The sequence below is a fragment of the Pteronotus mesoamericanus genome, unplaced genomic scaffold (genome assembly GCF_021234165.1).
Source record: "Pteronotus mesoamericanus isolate MK-2021 breed Mesoamerican mustached bat unplaced genomic scaffold, CSHL_Meso_final scaffold_85, whole genome shotgun sequence".
NCBI classification, from domain to species: Eukaryota; Metazoa; Chordata; class Mammalia; order Chiroptera; family Mormoopidae; genus Pteronotus; species Pteronotus mesoamericanus.
Genome location: NW_026555329.1, coordinates 70,414,095 through 70,433,164, shown reverse-complemented (window position 1 = coordinate 70,433,164; position 19,070 = coordinate 70,414,095). Strand labels below are relative to the sequence as shown.

At 34.5% G+C, this 19,070-nt stretch overlaps 1 protein-coding gene across 1 annotated transcript in view; it reads right to left on the bottom strand.

Moving 5' to 3' along the window:
• AGBL3 (AGBL carboxypeptidase 3) overlaps positions 1-19,070 on the bottom strand; it is a 50,262-nt gene extending 31,192 nt beyond the window's left edge. Inside the window, exons 1-6 of the mRNA XM_054564224.1 lie at positions 19,011-19,070; positions 18,028-18,088; positions 15,402-15,587; positions 6,208-6,315; positions 3,359-3,497; positions 1,266-2,045 (exon numbers count right to left, since the gene is read on the bottom strand). Of these exons, the coding sequence (XP_054420199.1) occupies positions 1,266-2,045; positions 3,359-3,497; positions 6,208-6,315; positions 15,402-15,587; positions 18,028-18,088; positions 19,011-19,070 (1,334 nt within the window). The remainder of the gene's footprint in view (positions 1-1,265; positions 2,046-3,358; positions 3,498-6,207; positions 6,316-15,401; positions 15,588-18,027; positions 18,089-19,010) is intronic.

The window sequence follows — 19,070 nt, the reverse complement described above, 5'->3', positions numbered from 1 at the left end:
TGCTTCTATTAGAAATAATGCTCCTTTAAACTAGAGTAAAATTTCATATTAAAGTCTGTTGCATGTATTAATTTATTGTCCTTTTTTCAATTGGTGCCTAATAAATTCTAAATAATAACTCCAGATTGACATAAAGCCACTGAATGACCATCTCAAATTTTTAGAAAACTAGATTATGAAGCAAGAATATCACATTAGTTCCTTAAATATGAAATATGCTGTACATTTTTAAATCAACAGTTCCTAAATTTTAATGGTCTTTTGGTTTCTTTTGAGTCAAAAGAAACCTCTACTTTTTTAATTAATTCTGAAAGAAATGTTACTATTTCTGAAGTAAAATAGGATCTAAGGGTTTCTCATCTTACTTTAATTTAAATCACTTTAGAAAGAGTTTGGACATTTTTCTTACAGATAAAATATTCTAATTTCCTATACAAAAATCTACTCTCTATTTCTCATATTCTTTAACAACTCTTTCTTTTTTATATTTGAGGAAACACTGAATACATTTTAAAGCTTTCAATATTCCAGATTTTATTTTGGGTCCTTCACTAACAATAATCTCATTTAATCCTCCCATCCATGAGATATTATTATTCACATTTTATAGATGATCAAACCGAGGCTTAGATTTGTTTTTAAATTGCTCAATTCACATAGTTAGCAAATGATATAGCAGGGTTCCAATCTGATATGTTTAACTCAAGCTCCAACCACTTAACCTAGTCATTCAACAAAAATTTTAAGTATTATGTGCATTTGATTGTCCTGGACTCTTTGGAAATTTGAAAGCTGTCCCATTATTATAGGGACAAACAAGGCTATTATTCATGAAAGTTTTAAATAACTGTGTAACCTGGTAATCAAAAGACTCACAATAGAGCTCTCTATGATCAACACAGTGCCAGAAGCCTCTGTGAGGTGTAATTAATTTTCACATAGAAGGAATTCAAGGATCCCAAGGTAAACACCGTGTTAACCATTAGCTTTAGCGGGAAGTCAAACTGGGGATATGCAAACATAACTATTAGTTTCACAAAGCCACTAAAATGTTCCAGAGTTGATATTGTGATTTAATAAAAAGCTAATGAATCCAGTGACACAATGCCAGAAAGGTACAGAAGCATGGTGGCGGGGTGGGGCACGGATTAAGCAGCTGTAGCATCTAAAGAAAATCTAGAGTAACATCAGTGGGATTGTGGGACCAAAATTCTTACTACCAAGTTTACTAAATAAGCAGAGAGGTAATTTGAGGCTTATTTTACCTACGGATCATGTTCCGGGTATACCAAACAGAAGGGAATAATTCCTTTAGGAGAGAAGTATAGTTACGGTTTAAATCCTGTCCAGCTAAGGAGCACCGGTAATTTCCTACAATCACACCATCCGGATTCAGCATGGGTACCACCTTGAAGATGAAAGTGTCCCGAAGCAACTGCGCATCACGTGAGCCCCCTAAAATAAAATCTAGGAAGCCTTTCATGATCCAAGAGCTGTTGGTCTCTCCTGGATGTACCCTCGCAGTCAAAATCACGGCCTTGCGCTCTCTTGAGTCAGCGTTCTTCGAGGGGGTAGTGATCGTTAAGACGTACACCATATTCCTAGCGATCGTGTGGCACAAGACGCGTATTTTACAAAACTTGGACCTCACTGGGTCATTATGGATGCTAGAAAGGTATTCTTGCAGGTTGGTGTAAGTGTACGGATAGCAGTGAGCAAAGTAGCAGGTGTCTTTGCTGTGTGGAAATTGAAATGTCCACGTGAGAGAGAAATAATGGCGCCCCTCTTGCCCGGGGTTGTTCCTGTAATACTTGATTTGGTCTCCTCTTCTCTGCCAGCCCACGTGATGAGTCTCAGCTTCCTTTTCAGAGTAAAACAGGGGGCGCATACCGCGGCTGTAAAGGCTAGCTGGCTTGGTGAAATTGATAATGGTGAATCTGTAGACTATTCCCGCTTGGGTGTTAGTGACCTGGAAATAGTACCACTGGGTGTGTTTATTTGTGAAGAGGTCGGGGCGCACAGTCAGCTGGTATTCATAGTCGGCCCTAATACACAGTGAAGGAAGGAAAAAGAAAGCACATAAAAATGTGAAAGAACATTCAGGTTTAAATAAATAAGCAGGGAGGGACAGACACAATGTTTCTTTAGGCAGTACCCTAAATCAGGAGTGATTGCAAAAGGTTAAGAGTTCTGAAATTTTCTCTTTTATTGGATGTGAGACTTCTGCTATGCTAATTCTAAAGCCTTTTTGTTACTACTGAAGAGAACACATAAGAGATGGGCATTTGATTAAAAAAACTATATTTTCACTCTAATTATGTGTCCTATAAAAGAGTTTCTGAAATTGAACTATAGTCCAATGTTTCTTTTTTTTTACTTCAGAGAGATATATATATATATAGATATGTATCTATATCTATATATATATTTCTGTTCTCTATTAGATTCTAATTCTAGGGATCTGAAATAACTATCACTGAGAACAATTAAAAACATATAAATTAATATGACCACACATATTACAAAATTTCAAACACTGAGGACTATTCAATCCCTATTTGTATCTCTCATGTTTAGTCATTGCAAATTTTTAAAGGCAAAAATAATTTTACTGTATATTACTTATTATATATATATATATCAAACTTACCTGGTTAGTTGTGACTTTTTTTCTTTGCTAAGTAACTTTCTATTCATCAGCATCATACGCTGTGTGTGTGTGTGTGTGTGTGTGTGTGTGTGTGTGTGTGTTGTATAGTTATAAACTGACCTAGGGATGGGTGGACTGAATGTGCAAAACCTTGACAGCTACTGAATCTAGGTGATGGGCATATGATAGTTAATGTAGAATCGCATTATCCTCTGTACCTAAGGATAATACATGTTTAAACATTTTCATAATAGAATTTTAAAAAATCTATTTATTTATTTTTAGAGAGAGAAGAAGGGAGGGAGAAAGAGAGGGAAAGAAACATCAATGCGAGAGAGAAACATCGGTGGTTGCCTCTTGTTCGTTCCCGACTGGGGACCGAAACCGCAACCGGGCGTGCGCTCTAACCAGGAACCAAGCTTATGGCGTTTCACTTTGTGGAGCGACACCCAATCAACTGAGCCACACTGTCAGGGCCATAGTAGAATTGTTTTTAAAAATGCCCTTGGTTAGCATACAGGCTCCTAAGCATCTTTTATGGAACACTCATCCCAAGAACTATTCTATTAAGAAGTTTGAGAAGCAGCGTGTACTTCAAGGAGTTATGTACAGTTCAGTGTTGGATACTAAAACTTTAATGTACCAAATACAGAAAAATAATATATAGTTGATGGCCGAGCTCCTCAAATAAACATAATTAAAACCTACACTTTGACTACCTTCTGTAGATTACCACTCTCAAACCTTGCTTCAAACATCAAAGTGTTGTCACAATTATCCACAGGCTGCTTCAAGGTTGTTCGGTTGCCCCCAACTCGGGAATATACAAAACAGGGTTCTTTGTAAGCTGATGAGAGAAATAGGCCATAAAGAAATCAAGCCATGTCTAAAGAATAGGCTGTTCTGCAGAGTTTGGAGCTACAGTAACAAGTGAAGTGTCGCTAAGAATTTTGATTTGTAAAGTAATTTGATACTAACATATAGATTTTATGTTGAAGTAAGAAAATCTAAGAGTGCTTAGACTAGAAAAGCAATGCCTAAAATAAAATCATATATTCTTCGCATTAAAAATACTCATTCTGCTTCTGGTTATTATGAAATAATTGGTTCTGAGCTTGACCTTTCACTATAAATGACTATAAAACTGGACAAAAAACATGAGCTAACTTTTTTCTTACGTTTTGACAACACAGACCAGAACGATGTCGGATTCTTGAAAGAAGATAAATACATGAAGTAAGCCCTGTTTTTAATCCTGGCTTTCTTCCTGTGAGTACTTTCTGATTACATCTCTGGAAGGTGGCACTTAAGAATAGTATAACAGGCCCTGGCAGGGAGGCTCAGTTGGTTGGAGCATCATACCTTACACCAAAAAGTTGCAGGCTCGATTCTGGTCAGGACACATACCTAGGTTGCGGGTTTGACCCTGGTCAGGGTTCATACAAGAAGCCACCAATTGACGTTTCTCTCTCTCCCTTCTTCTCCCTCTAAAATCAATAAACATATCCTTGGGTGAGGATTAAAAGGAAAAAAAAAAAAAAGAATAGTATAACATTCTTGCTGGGCTGAAGAGGCAAGAATGTTTCTTGGGGCTGCTGAAATTTGTGAGGCAAAGCACCAGAGAGAAGAAAGCTACACAGAGAAAGGGTCTCTTTCTCTTGACTATAGTTCAAAATAACAACAGTCTTCATGCTGTTTCCCCAGTTACTTGTTGAAGACTTGGCTGTACAAGCACAGGTTAAGAATAAATAAGATAGGAAAGAGTGTTACTGTGGGGATGAGATAATCGGGGATATACGCTTCTAGACTATACTGGAATTTCAACATATGCAGAGTGAGAATATTTCATTAAGCACCTCAGACATTTAATCATGACTGCACATTAGGCATAAGAATCACATCTAAGAGTAAGGGCCATGATCGCTATAGTACTAAGGACAAAATGAAGATAAATCTGCTCTACACGAAAAATAAAATCAAGCCTGAAGGAAACAAAATTATCTACCAGCTATTTAGCTGCCTATCAAAACAAAATTCAACTGAAGTTTTAAAAAGAATATGATACAGATTCCTATGTCTTTCACAATATTCTGCATATGATTACAAAATTATGAAGCAATGAAGAGAAGCATGGATCAGGAAAATGTGGTCTGTGATGAAATACACACACAATCAACAGACCCCAAGATAACTCAGAAAATTTTGAATATATGTTAAAAGACTTAAAGGAGAAGATAGAGATAATAAACAAACAGATTAAACAAAAGAAAAGAAATGGAAACTATAAAAAAGAAACAACTGAAAATTCTAGAAATAAAAAGTGCAATAACTGAAATGAAAGATTTACTAGATGGGCTTAAAAGAAATATTGAAAATTGCAGAAGAAAGACTGCATGAACTTAAAAACAAAAAATCAAGGACAGAGGAGGACAAAAAAATAACAAAAATTCAAGGACATGTGGGATGTAACTAGAAATCCAACATATGTGTAACTGGAATTTCAAAGGACAGAGAGAAAGAATAGGATGGGAAAATGTGTGAAAAAAATAATGGTCAAAAAAAAATTTCTCAAATTTGGGGGAAAAACAATCTATTAATCTATGGATCCAACAAGATCAGCAAACTCCAAGAAAAATAAATGTAAAGATAACCAAATCTAGGCTGAGCTAGATTTGTTTAAAACAGCCAGAGAGAAAAAGACACATCATATACAGTATAGGGAACAGTGATACAAATTATGTATGACTGACTTTTTATTAAAGACAAGAGATGTCACAAGATATTGGAATAATATCTTTAAAAAAATGAATCTTTAAAAAAAATGTCAACCAGAATTCTATATATGCAGTTGTTTGGGGACTTCCCTCTCCTATAGCTACAGGTCTAAAAACGAGCAGTTATTTTACCCTTTCAGGCCTAAGGAACATAATGGTCTGATCTGTTGACAGTCTTATGTTGCTTTGCTATCCCTTGCTAGTTTCTCTTAACTCTGTCCACTCTTTTATATTTTCATTGAACTTTTAAAATTCCTCCAAGTATGCCATCCAATTCCTGACAAGACCCTGACTGACTTATCTCAACTACTTCAATTTTTTTTAGAGATTTCATTTATTTATTTTTAAATAGAGAGGAAGGGAAGGAGAAAGGGAAGGTGAGAAATATCGATGTGAGAGAGAAACATCCATCAGTTGCCTCCTGGACGTGCCCTGACTGGGGACTGAACCCACAACCCAGGCATGTGCCCTGACCAGGGATCAAACCTGCAACCTTTTGGTGTTTGAGATGATGCTCCAACCAACTGAGCCACTGCTTTATTTTAACCAAGGCTCATGCTTTATTTTAAAGTAATTTTGCAAAAACTGAAGTACCCCTTCAAGAACATAAATAGCACTAAATCAACATTTGGATGAATATGTAACCAAACATCTTTTTGGGGACAGGGATTTCCTGGTAATCTGCAATTTCCACTGTTAACAGCAAAACAAATACTCATATAATTAAGAGATTAAACCAGGTACCAAATTACATTTATAGCAACATGTTTCATAGGTACCCACCATCTTCAGCTAGATAAACCACTGTATCTTCATTAGAGTTTGGATAAAGGGGTTCCTTCTCTAGGCCTGTTGGGATGTACATCGGCTCAGAATAAGAAGGAGTCCAATCTGTAAAGGGGGCGGGGGGGGGGAGAGAGAGAGAGAGAGAGAAATATTACTTGAATATGACAAAAACAAAACAGGAAAATTTTATTGGACATTTTAAAATTGTTCATTGGTAGATCCAGGCTAAAATTTAGAGTTTTCTGTGGGGCTGGGTTTTACCAAGGATTCATTGGCAGCAATAATGAACATCGTCACACTGTAACAAAATCTATAACATGTCACTTGCACCTTGGTCTACATTATTATGGTGAGTAGTTCATGATTATTTTGTGTCATTATAGATTTTATACTGAAGTTTCTATTTCTCCTGGATATTTGGTATCTTTCAGGAAATCTTGCTCCACCTTTTATTCTTCCTTTCCGGCATCTTCAGCATCTTGCCTCATAATGGTTTTCTAAACTTATAAATATACTCAAGCATCTACTGTCTCCCCTCAGAAAGACTATCCTTGGACCCTCACCTTCATCTTTAGCTATCGCAGCTTTCCTTTTCTTCATTATTTTTAGGACCAAGTTTCTTTCTTTTTAAAAAAGGATAGGCTATGCTGGTCACATTTATATCACTTTTTTTTTTTAAACCATCGATGTGCAAGAGAAACCATTGGTTGCCTCTTGAATGTCTCCACCTGGGGACCCAGTCTACCACCCAGACATGTGCCCTCACTAGGAATCAAACCAGCGACCCTTCCGTTTGCAGGCCAGCACTCAATCCACTGAGCCACACCAGCCAGGGCAGGACCAAGTTTCTTAAATTGTTTGAACCACACCCAAATGCATGATCTATTTTGGACCTCATCTATTTGATTGGAAAAAATGACTTCACAGCCCAACTACCGTAGTCGTTCCCACTTTTTAGTGGAAAAAGAATCTGATGGTGACTCATTATCCTGCTTCTTTTTGTTGCTGGCTTATGTGTGTCAGACTACGCTTGGCTCTGGTAATGAATATATTCCTACATAGGGAGCCAGTTTCTGTGATCCCGGATACAGTTGTCAGAACAGTAAAAAAAATAAAAAAAAAATTGGTGGTAATAAACAAGTATTAGTGGAAAAACATTTTGGAGGTTATGTATACAATTACTTTAGCAACATAAGTATACTTGACACAGTTAATAGGGGCCAACCCTAGCTACAGAAAAAGCATAGAGTAAAATATTGATGTCAATAGGCATCTTTTGCCAGGTAACTGAACAACACACAACCAAATAAATTGATAATAAAGCAATAAAGGAAGTTACAACGAAAGAGTGATCTCTTATTTAGTTAAAAACCTTAATCAACTCAAACCAAAATTAATCAGGAACTGATAACGTAGCACTGATTCTGAAATTTGGGGAATTTCAGCTATTTGCCTTGGTGTATGCATGTCAGCAAAAGTTGTGTGACGCCCAGACATCCCAGTTAAAGGAATAAGAGACTTCATTAATCTGTTTATGTTCTTCTTTAAGTATTTAACAGTGACTAGTCCTTATAAGAAGAAATGTGAGACGCTAGTATTACAACTGGAGAAAGAATCTATACAATAAGGTCAAGTTCGCAGCTTATCAGAGTACTCTTATGGTAACTGTTTAGTATTCTGAAGAAGAGCCAAACTTTTCCAAGGAGGCTGCATGATTTTATATTCCCACCATCAGAGTATGCGGATTCTGATTTTTTTACGTTTTCATCAACATTTGTTTACCTGATTTTGATTCTAGTTATCATAGTGGGTGTGAAGTGGTTATCTCATTGTGTTATTAATTTACATCATTGCCCTGGTAACTAAAGATGCTGACTGTCTTTTCATGTGTCTATTGGCCATGTTTGTCTTCTTCAGAGAAATGCTCATTCAGATGATTTGCACTTTTTAAATTGAGTTGTCTTTTTAAAAATTTAATTAACTTTTAATAAATATTTTATTTATTTTTAGAGAGCGGTGAAAGGAGGGATAAAGACAGGGAGAGAAACATCAATGTGCAACCCATACTGGGGACCTGGCATGCAACCCAGGCCTGTGCCCGGACCAGGAATCAAACTGGTGACCCTTTGGTTCACAGCCTGGCATTCAGCCCACTGAGCCACACCAGCCACGTCTAATTAATTAACTTTCAGAGAGAGGGGAAGGGAGGGAGAAATAAAGGGAGAGGAACATCAATCCGGTTGCCTCTGGTACGCGCCCCAACCCAGGACCAAACTCACAACTTATGCATATGCCCTGAACCAGCAACCTTTTGTTTTGCAGAACGACACCCAACCAACTAAGCCACACCAGTCAGGGCAAGTTATTTGTGTTTTAAAATTGTAAACTGTAAGAATTCTACGTATTATAGACATATCTCCTTTTTGTTGTTTTAAGAGTTCCATGTAAATCCACCAGATAGTTTGCAAGTATTTTTCTCCCATTCTGTGGGTTGTATTTTCATTTTCTTGATAGTTTTCTTTAAAAAAATGGCTTGCTATTTTTAAAAGAAGATTTTATTTATTTATTTTTAAGGGAGGGAGAAAGGGAAACATCAATGTGTGGTTGCCTCTCAAGCACCTCCTACTGGGGACATGGTCCGTAACCCAGGCATGTGCCCTGACTGGGAATTGAACCAGCGACCCTTTGCTTTGCAGTCCAGCGCCCAATCCACTGAGCCACACCAGTCAGGGAACTCTCTTTAAAACACAAAAGTTTTTAATTTTGATGAAATCCAATTGACCCATTTTTGTTGTTGTTGCTTGTGTTTTTGGTGTTATAGGTAAGAATCCATGGCTCAACTCAAGGTCATGAACGTTTACTTCTAAGAGCTTGACACATTTTAGTTAATTTTTTATATGGTGTGAAGTAAAGGTCAAACTTTATCTACATTTCGTGTGATTATTTACCTGATTGTTTCAGCACCATTTGTTGAAAAGACTATTTTGTCCTTGTTGAAGAGACTTGCCACTCTGGTTGAAAATCAGTTGACTTTGTAGTCAACTACATGGTTTATTTCTGGATTTTCAATTTGATTCATTGATCTATATTCCTATTTTCATGGCAGTATAGCACTGTCCTGGTTATTGCTGGTTTGTAGTTTTGAAATTGGTAATTGTCAGTCTCAAATTGTTCAAGATTTTTTTTTTTTTTTTTTTGGCTCTTCTAGGTTCCTTTGAGTTTTCATGTGAATTTTAGGATCAGTTTTTCAATTCCTACAAAGCAGGCAGTCAGTGTTCTGATAGAGACTGTATTGAACTGGCAGATTAATTTGGGGAGGATTGCCATCACAACTATAAAAGTTTTCTGATCCACAGACATGGGTGCCTTTTTGTTATTTAAATTTTTAAAATTTCCTTTCAACAATGTTTTATAGTTTTCAGAGTATATTTTACACTTCTGAAGTATATTCCTATATTATTCTTTTGATGCTGTTGTATAATAAATGAACTTGTTTCTTTACGTACTCCTCCTTAACAAGGGTATCCAAAATGTAGATATTCCTCCAAAAGGCATCCCACAACATTGAAAAGTGCAGTAGGACTAAGGAGCCACTTAATTTTGTCTTCAGTGGTTGACATCAAAGACGACTATTTGCCGCAAAGCAGACTATGTGGCTCTGTCAAGCACTTGCCAGGATAAGCCATTTCCACACGCAGCATCGATGACTAGGACAAGTTAGTTCACTGCTACACGAACAAAGGAACATTTAGGAGCAGAAAGGCCTGAAAACTTGCAGATACTGTGTACACTTCCAGATGCCTCCTCAATGTCCATTTTAACTTTCTTGTTTTTATGACCAAAAACCTGTATTGGGGTGGCATGAGCTCCACCAAAAACCTCAATTTTCCCAGCTTCCCTCTGGCTTAGGAGTAGCCACATAATATAAAGCTGACCAAGGAGATGTAAGGACTACTTGTGCAATTTGGGGAAAAGCTGTTTTCCTCATAAAAAGGGACAGAATCAGTTGGTGTACATGTTACTCTTTGTTTTTTTTCTTCCTCTTAAGAAGATCTCTGATAAAGCAAACGTTTTTAATTTTGATAAAATCCAATTTATTGATTTTTCATTCTATTTACCATGTTTTTGGTGCCCATTCTAGGACATTGCTTAGCTCTAAATAGTAAAGATTTTCTCCAATTTTAAGGTTTGATAACTTTATGCATTACATCTATGTCTGTGATCCAGTTTGAATTAATTTTCCATATATAAGCACTTGACTTAGATTGAAGTTCATTTTTAAAAAAAAATCTATGGATGTCCAACATTTGATGAAAATGCTAACTTTCCTCCATTGAATTGCTTTTGCACCATTGTCAAAAATCAGTTGGGCATATTTGTGTGGTTCTATTTCTGGGTTCTCTTGCTCTACTGATCTAGGCATATCCCTCCACTAACACCGCAGGGCCTTGACTACCGTAGCTATATAAAAGGTCTGGAAATCACATAGGCTGATTCCCCCACTTTATGCTTCTTTTCAAAGTTGTTTTAGCTATTCTCAGTTCCTTCGCTTTTGCATATAAATTTTAGAACAATCTTGCCTCTATCTACAAAAAAAGTCTTGCTAGGAATTGCCTAAAACCTATTCACTTGGGGAGGACTAACACCTTTACTGGATTGAGTTTTCCAATCCATGGCCGTGGTGTATTTCTTGATATATTTTGACATTCTTTGATTTCCTTCACTAGCATTTTATAGATTTAAGCATACAAGACTTGTACATGTTTGTTACTTAAATTTTTAAGTGATTATAATCTTACTTAAAAAGGTAATCTATACTGTGGTAGGCGTTTGGATGACATAGGTGGATGCATTTGCTAAGATTCATTGACTGATACACTTAGATTCATTCATTTCACTGACTGTAAAATTTACCTCAAAAATACTAAAAAGAATAATAAACCAAGATTAAACTCTAGCTAAAAACATGCATGCTAGAATGTTTGGAGTTGAAAGGTAAGGATGTCTGCAACTTACTTTGAATTAAATAAAAATTAACATGGTTTAATGGATAGACTGAGGGATAGATAGTTGGCTCCATATGTGAAAAAGAAATAGGGCAATTAATTAATAATAAGAATCTAGCTGGTGAGTTGTGGATGTTCGTGTACAACCCTTTCAAATTCTCTCTACATTTGACATTTATCGTAATAAAATATTGGGAAACAAGAAGTGAAATACAGAACGAGATTAAATTTTAAAGAAATGTAAATGAATCTGATGTACAAAAAACCATAAATTAATCAATAAGAAAAGAGCACAACAGAACTAATAAATATATTCAAATATTGATTCTTTGGAAAAACTAGCAGGATAATCCCACTAATATAATTAGGGAGAAGAAAATAAGAATGCACAAATACTTAATATAAACTATAAGAACAGGGGAAAAATTCCATATAATCAAAGGAAATTATAACTATCACAAGAGAATACTTTGACTAAATCTATGTAAAAGAATTACAAATTCTGCATGAAAGCACTATTTTTCTAGAAAAACACAAATAATCAAAACTGTCCCTGGAATAGTAAAAAAAAAATCTAAACAGGACTAACAAAGAAGAAAGAAGTTTTACACTAAAAATATCCTCTGTATATCTAAAACAACAATAACAGATTTGTCCAGACTGTTTTAGGTGAATTCTATCAAACTTTAAAAGAACTATTAATTACAGTATTATTCTATAACTGTTCTAGAACATAAGGAAGAATTCTGAATAATATTTATACTAAAACCTAAAAAACTGCAAAAGCTAGAAAATTATAAATTATCTTATACATATTAAAACAAAAATCCTGTATAAGACATTAGCAAACAGAATTTAGCAACACACAAAATAATACACAGTGACTAACTGCAGTCCATTCCAATAATATAAAGCTAGTTCAGTATTAAAGAACCAAATGGTATAATTTACCAAAGTAATACATCAAACAAAAACTTTATGATGCTTTCTTTCTGTAAATGTTGAAAGGTTTTTAATAAAATTAGTAATTATTTCTGATAAAATTTCTTAATAATAAAGAATAGACACTTCCTTAATAAAATCAAAAGCAAATTTATTTCAAACCATAAGCCAACATTTTGCTTAGAAAAGAAGCACTATAAGCATTCCCATTAAAATGAGAAACAAGATGAATATAAAACTATTTCATATTTTTTAAAGTACCTGTCATTGCATTCAGTCAAGAAAGACAAATATAAGGTATACAAACTGGAAATAAGGAGATTTAATTATATTACTTCTAGATGATATAATTGTATAAAAGCACATATACAACAACTTAAAAACTAGAAATAAGAAGTGGGTAATTTCAAAATTAATACACAAAACTTAACTTCCCTCTACAACTTAGAAAATAATATGCAGTAAAGAGTATATTTAAAATAGCAACAAAATATGCCCTGGCCAGTGTGTCAGTGGGTTGAGCACTGGCCTGTGACCCAAAAGGTCAGTGGTTTGATTCCCAGTCAGGGCACATGCCTGGGTTGCGGGCCAGGTCCCCAGTAGGAGCCAAGCAAGATGCAACCACACACTGCTGTTTTTCTCCCTTCCTTCTCCTCTCTTTAAAAATAAATAGATAAAATCTTAAAAAAATAGCAACAAAATAAAATACCTGACAATAAAACTTAGAAAAGGTGCAGGAAAAAAACTGTAAAATTATACTAAGGAAGGTAAAGGAAAACTAGAATAGTGAGACATACCTTGTTCTTGGCTAGGAAGACGCAATATTGTAAAGATGTCACTCTTGCTTAATCTATAAATGTAATGTGATCACAATAAAGTTACCAGTATTAATTCTGGGACGACTAGTAAAGCTCATTTTAAATTTCATATAGAAATATGCCCAATAAGGTAAAATAAGCCAATACGATAAGCCAAGAAATTGGAAAATATTTTAAAAGAAAAAAGGGAATGTTGGCAAACCAAGCTTATCACATATCAAAATTTATAGTTTTAAAAACTACAGCTTTAAAGGATTTTGAGGCCTGGACAGGTGGCTTGGTTGGCTGGAGCATCATCCCATACACCAAAATGTTGTGGTTTGATCCCTGGTTGGGATGCATACAGGAGGCAACCAATTAATGTTTCTCTCACACATCAGTGTTTCTTTCTCCCTCTCCCTTCATCTCTCTCCAAAAAAATCAATAAACATATCCTTGGGTGAGGGGTAAAAAAAATAAAAATAAATAAAAATTAAAAAAAAAAGTTTTTGAGCTACCATTATGAGTAGAGAAGTTAATGTAATAGAACAGAATTAGAAATTAGACCTTCAAATTTAGTATATAATAATTGTGGCATTTCCAATTCCAATCAGTAAATGACAAATTATTTCATAACTTTGTTGGGACAAATGGCTAGACAGTTAACAGAAGTGGACTGGGAGTTCACTTCTTGCTTCAGAATGGATTACTTATAGAAAAAAACTTTAATCACAAAAAATACAACTTGAAAAGTGCTAAGAGAAACATGAGAATTTCAAAACCTAGAAGCCATAGAAAAATGACGAAGTGATTACATAAAAATTAAATTTTTCTACATGAGAAAAAGGTAAATGACAAACTGAGAAAAAAGTATGCAACATACATGACATATTAAGCCAATCTTATAAATATATAGAGAGCACCAATCAAGAAGAAAACCAAAAGTACAACCAACAGTAAAATGACAAAAAAATTGTATCAGTTTACATAAAAAGCCAATAAATACGGGGGAGTGGGGCAGGGGAAAGTGGTGGCAGGAAGGTGGAGACAAATGTATTTGAGCAAAAAAAAAAATATATATATATAATTTTTGATAGTTAAAAAAAAAAGCCAGTAAATATATCTGTTGGTCATTTGTATGTCTTTTTTTGGGATGATGTCTATTCAAGTCCTTAGCCCATTTTTTAATCTGGTTACTAGTTTGATTGCTATTGAGTTGTAGAAATTCCTCACATTTTTAGATTAACTCCTTTTCAGAAATGTGGTTTGCAAATATTTTTCCCATTCCACAGTTTGCCTTTCACTGTTACTATTTTCTTTGCCGTGCAGAAGCTTTTTAGTTTGATGTTGTCCCACTCGTTTATTTTGCTTTTGTTATCTGTGTTTTTGGTGTCATATCCATATCATTGCCAAGAAAAATGTCATGAAGCTTTTCTCCTATGTTTTCTCTTAGGAATTTTACGGTTTTGGGTTTTCTGTTTTTAAGTCCTTAATCCATTTTGAGTTAATGTTTTTGTGTGGTGTAAGACAAGGGTCCAGTTTCATTCTTTTGCATGTGAATAATCAATTTTCTCAACATTTGTTGAAGAGACTGTCCTTTCCTCATTGCATGTTCTTTGCACTCTTATCAAAGATCAGTTGAACATATATATGTGGATTTGTTTCTGAACTCTCTGTTCCATTGATTGGTAGGTATGTCTGTCTTTATGCCAGTACTATACTATTTTGACTACTGTAGCTTTGTTTTATATTTTGAAATCAGGAAGTGTGATGCATCCAGTTTTGTTCCTCTTTCTCAAGACTCATTTGTAGCCTTTTGTGGTTCCATCTGAATTTTATAGCTGTTTTTCTATTTCTGTAAAAAATGTTTTGATAGGGATTACATTGTCAACATCACTGATCTTCAGTGAAATGTAAATCAACACCACAGTGAGATATCACCTCAGACCTGTTAGGATAGCTATTATTAAAAAAAAAAAGAAAAAGAAAAAACATTAGCAAGGATGTGAACAAACTGGAATTGAATTGAAATGTAAGTATGAATGCACACCAGTTTTCAAAGACTTTGTATAAAAAAAGAATGTAAAATATTTTGAACATATATGGGTGAAGTAAAAAGTATTTTTGAAATCAATTTCACTTGTTCCTTTTTATCTTTTTAAATGTGGCTACTAGAAAAATTTTAATTATATGTATGGGGTTGGCAAAAGTAGGCTTACAATTATGAGTATGTGAAACAGAGTTTATCCTTCTGTTATTATTTATTAATCATTGTATTATTTTCCATACAATTAACTGTAAACCTACTTTTGCCCAACCCTGTATGGCTCATGTTATATTTCTGTTCGAATGACTATTCTAACACCAGGAGTCTTCTCATTAAAATCAGGGTTGGCAAAGTAACTTTACTAATATATTTGAATCCCCATAACTGCTAAGAACATACCAATATGCTGGACCTTTTCATCAATGACCTCACAGTGGTACGGCCACCGTGTTGGGCTCAGTGGACCAGAGGAAGAGACACCATATAAATCTCGTGGCTCACGAAGGCGTCGCACCCATTTCCCTAGGTGATATTCCAATATGATCTGTGTGGTCCGGGGGAAAAATGAGTCACTAATGGAATCAGCTAGAAAGAGATTCAAACACAATCATGAGTGTTAAGAAGCAAAACTCCAATTCCTATAATTTTTTGTATATTCCTTTTCTTCCTCCAGCATCATTAATTTATAAATATCTATGAGTGTAATTAAGCAAAACTCCAATTCCTATAATTTTTTGTATATTCCTTTTCTTCCTCCAGCATCATTAATTTATAAATATCTATGAGTGTAATTAGTTCATAATTCATGGCATTTAAAAATAAAAGTGATAAGGAAATTTTATAACAACTGACTTTCACAATAGCTAAAACATAGTTCTGGATCTCAAATACTATTAATTTATGCTACACTATCACTGCTACTCCAAAAACATTTTGGATTTTGATAGGGATTGTATTTGTTTCTTGCAGCTTTTCTAGCAAACTGTTTACCGTTGAGTCCTCTTAAGCTTAGTCATATTGAGCTCTGGCCTGGTAGCTTAGTTGGTTAGAGCATCATTCCAATGTACTTCAGTTGAGGGTTTGATCCCCAATCAGGGCACATACAGGAATCAACCAATGAGTGAATAAATAGAGTGGAACAACAAATCAATCAGTCTCTCTCTAAAACTTAACCAAAACGTAATCACACCAAGGCAACTCTGTGCCTAATAGGTTAAATATACCCACTGATCATATTTCCTCACCACCTACTGGAACTATATGCTCAAAGGTTGTCCGTGAACTCCCAGTCACAACTTTCAGTTCTCATTCTAGGACTTCTGCGCGACACAACCCTAGTAACATAATTGACACAGAATACAGTGGGGTTGTCCCAGGTAGGCAGTGCAGAGGTGTTCTCTCTCGCAACAGATAACTGGGGCATCAATTTGATGTTTGATCATCACCCTTCCTTAAGTTCATTTCCCTTGTTTTTTTTATGATGTTACACTTCCTGGTTTTCTACCTTTCACATTCTTGGTTCCATTTGTCTCGCTGCCTCCTCTTGCTCTTCTGCCTCTGAAGTGTGGCTTTTTGCCTAGATTTCATTCCGGGCTATTTTTGTATAATAGCAGACATAGCAATTGGACTAGGGGTCAGACGAACTGAGTTCTATTCTACCACTTTATTTCTCCATGATTATGGTTGGCCAATGCAGCCTCTTTGAACATCAATCTTACTACTTGTAAACAAGGAATTTTACCTTCCATGGCTACTTCTCAAGATTGTTACCTAGATCCATTTATTCAACAGTCATTAAGCATCTAGTATTCCATTATGTGAATAGACCGTACTTGGTCTAATTTATAGTATGACTCAAAAATGGCAAGGCAACAATTTATGATTTAGGAAATAAAATTAGATCCATATCACATACTACTTGTAAATATAAATTATAGAGAAATTAAATACCAGAATTCAAACAGGTACATAAAAGTATTTAAAGAAAATTTTGATAATTATGTTGATGATTTTGGAGTAGGGGCTTTTGCAGCTTAAACAGATATAAAAATAAAGAGCCGCAAATGAATAATGATAAACAACATCAAAATAATTCCAAACAATGAAAGAAATGTAAACAAAGTTAACAAAGGATTACTATGAAAGAGCCATAACACAAGAGAATATAAATAGACAAGCATATGAAACAAGTTCCTTAGTAATCAAGAAAATGTCATTGGTTAAAACTTGAGTTACCTCCTTTTTTCCAACAGACTGAAAAAGTTTTAAAAACAAAAAAGGGGGCTATAGGAAGTCCACAAAATAGTACTACGAATTTTCTATGAATATGGGTGTAGATATGTGTACAAACACAAAGGAAAAAATTCTAAAAGGTTAAACACCAAACTGAGAATAGTGGTTATCTCAAAAGTGAAGATTTGCTTTAGGATGGTGATAAAAAAGACAAAACAATAAAAAATAATTAAAGGTTTTATTTTCAATTTAAAAATGTCTGTGATAGATATATGAATATTTAGAATATTTTAGTGTGTATTTGAAAGTCCAACTCTAAATGTATAAATTTTAAAAAATCAAGTCTACATCAAGATGCACACATATACACATAAATTTGCAATTGAATGGCTTTAAGAAAAGTCTTTATACGGGCGTGCTTCATTTAAATAAAGATGCAGTTCCAAAACATTGTATCCATGATAACTCCAATCATGCTGTAAATGCATTTAAAGAGTTACTTATTTAAAGAACTGTCAAGGTAAATTCTTATATTAAGTCCTTTATGGAGTATTAATACCATTTTCATTTAGTTTCATTAAGAATCAGGTTTACCTAAAATAAACCTTAAAAGTTTTAACTCCAAAAGATTTTTATAAAAGTAAATACAGTCCTCTCTCCTTATCCAGTAACAGAATCATTTCCTAAGTTATGCAATCTGACTTTTTTCTAGTTTCCTCTTCTTGTTCTTTTTCATCCACTCCAGGTGATATCATACAGATACATGGATATGGAACCGTGGGTAAATTCAAACCTGTTAGAAGTGCACACTGCTGGAGATCTTCACCTGTGAATTTCAGGAAAGTGTCCTCATCCTACAACAAGAGAGTTTTCAAGTATTTCTCTTTTAAAAACCAACAATTTCCAAACCCAGAATTGTTTTTACATCTAGTTTGCACTCAGAATTGAGTGCATGTGTTTACTATTTAATGAAAAAAACTGGAAAATTATTATAGGCTACTGGTCTCAAAGCACCCAACATTTCAAATATCCTGAAACTGTGAAGTTTTCACCTTTCATTCCTTTTCTTCCACATGGGAAGATCATATTACTGACTGTAGGGAAGAAATAAAGTTTAAAGAGTTTTGGCAAACTTGGCAAAACAATTTAAATTAATAAAAATTAACAACAATAAAAAGAACAAGAAAGAAAAGAAACAGAAAAAGGTTATACATTATTGTGGGAGCTTATTTTGGGACCTTAACTTACACACATGATAATTGATACTATACTAAAATGTGAAGAAAATATCTTACAACTATTATTAGAACCAGACAAAATATTTTTAAATACTGCCTTTTGTCACCCCCCAACTTTCCTTCCTCCATGTCATTTACTTTGTTACATCAGAGCCCCATTAAACCTACTAAGGAGCAACACAGGTTTAAAACATAGGGAGGTTCCAGTATCATACTATGATGAACACAGTAGAATCAATACATATGAGAAAGTGGACAGGAATTATAAAAAAAAACAACACCCTAATAATGATTTAATACACACATTTTAATAAAACTCAGAAGAGTATTACTCAATTTTTTTTCTCATAAAAATACTATCAATATAGGGCATACTGCACACAGTAATATCTTGACTTTTAGTCAGACTATTTCCCAACTTCAGTGACAAGTGATTTAAACATCTGATTGATTCTTGCATTCAATTGACTTTATAATACTTTTACTGGGAATCTAACACAAGTTTATCTCAAACTAAGTAAAATTGGGGAAAACATACTGATTCATCTTCACTGGTAGTTCTGTCTGAATAGTCTTCCTCTTCTGAATCTTCTGGCAT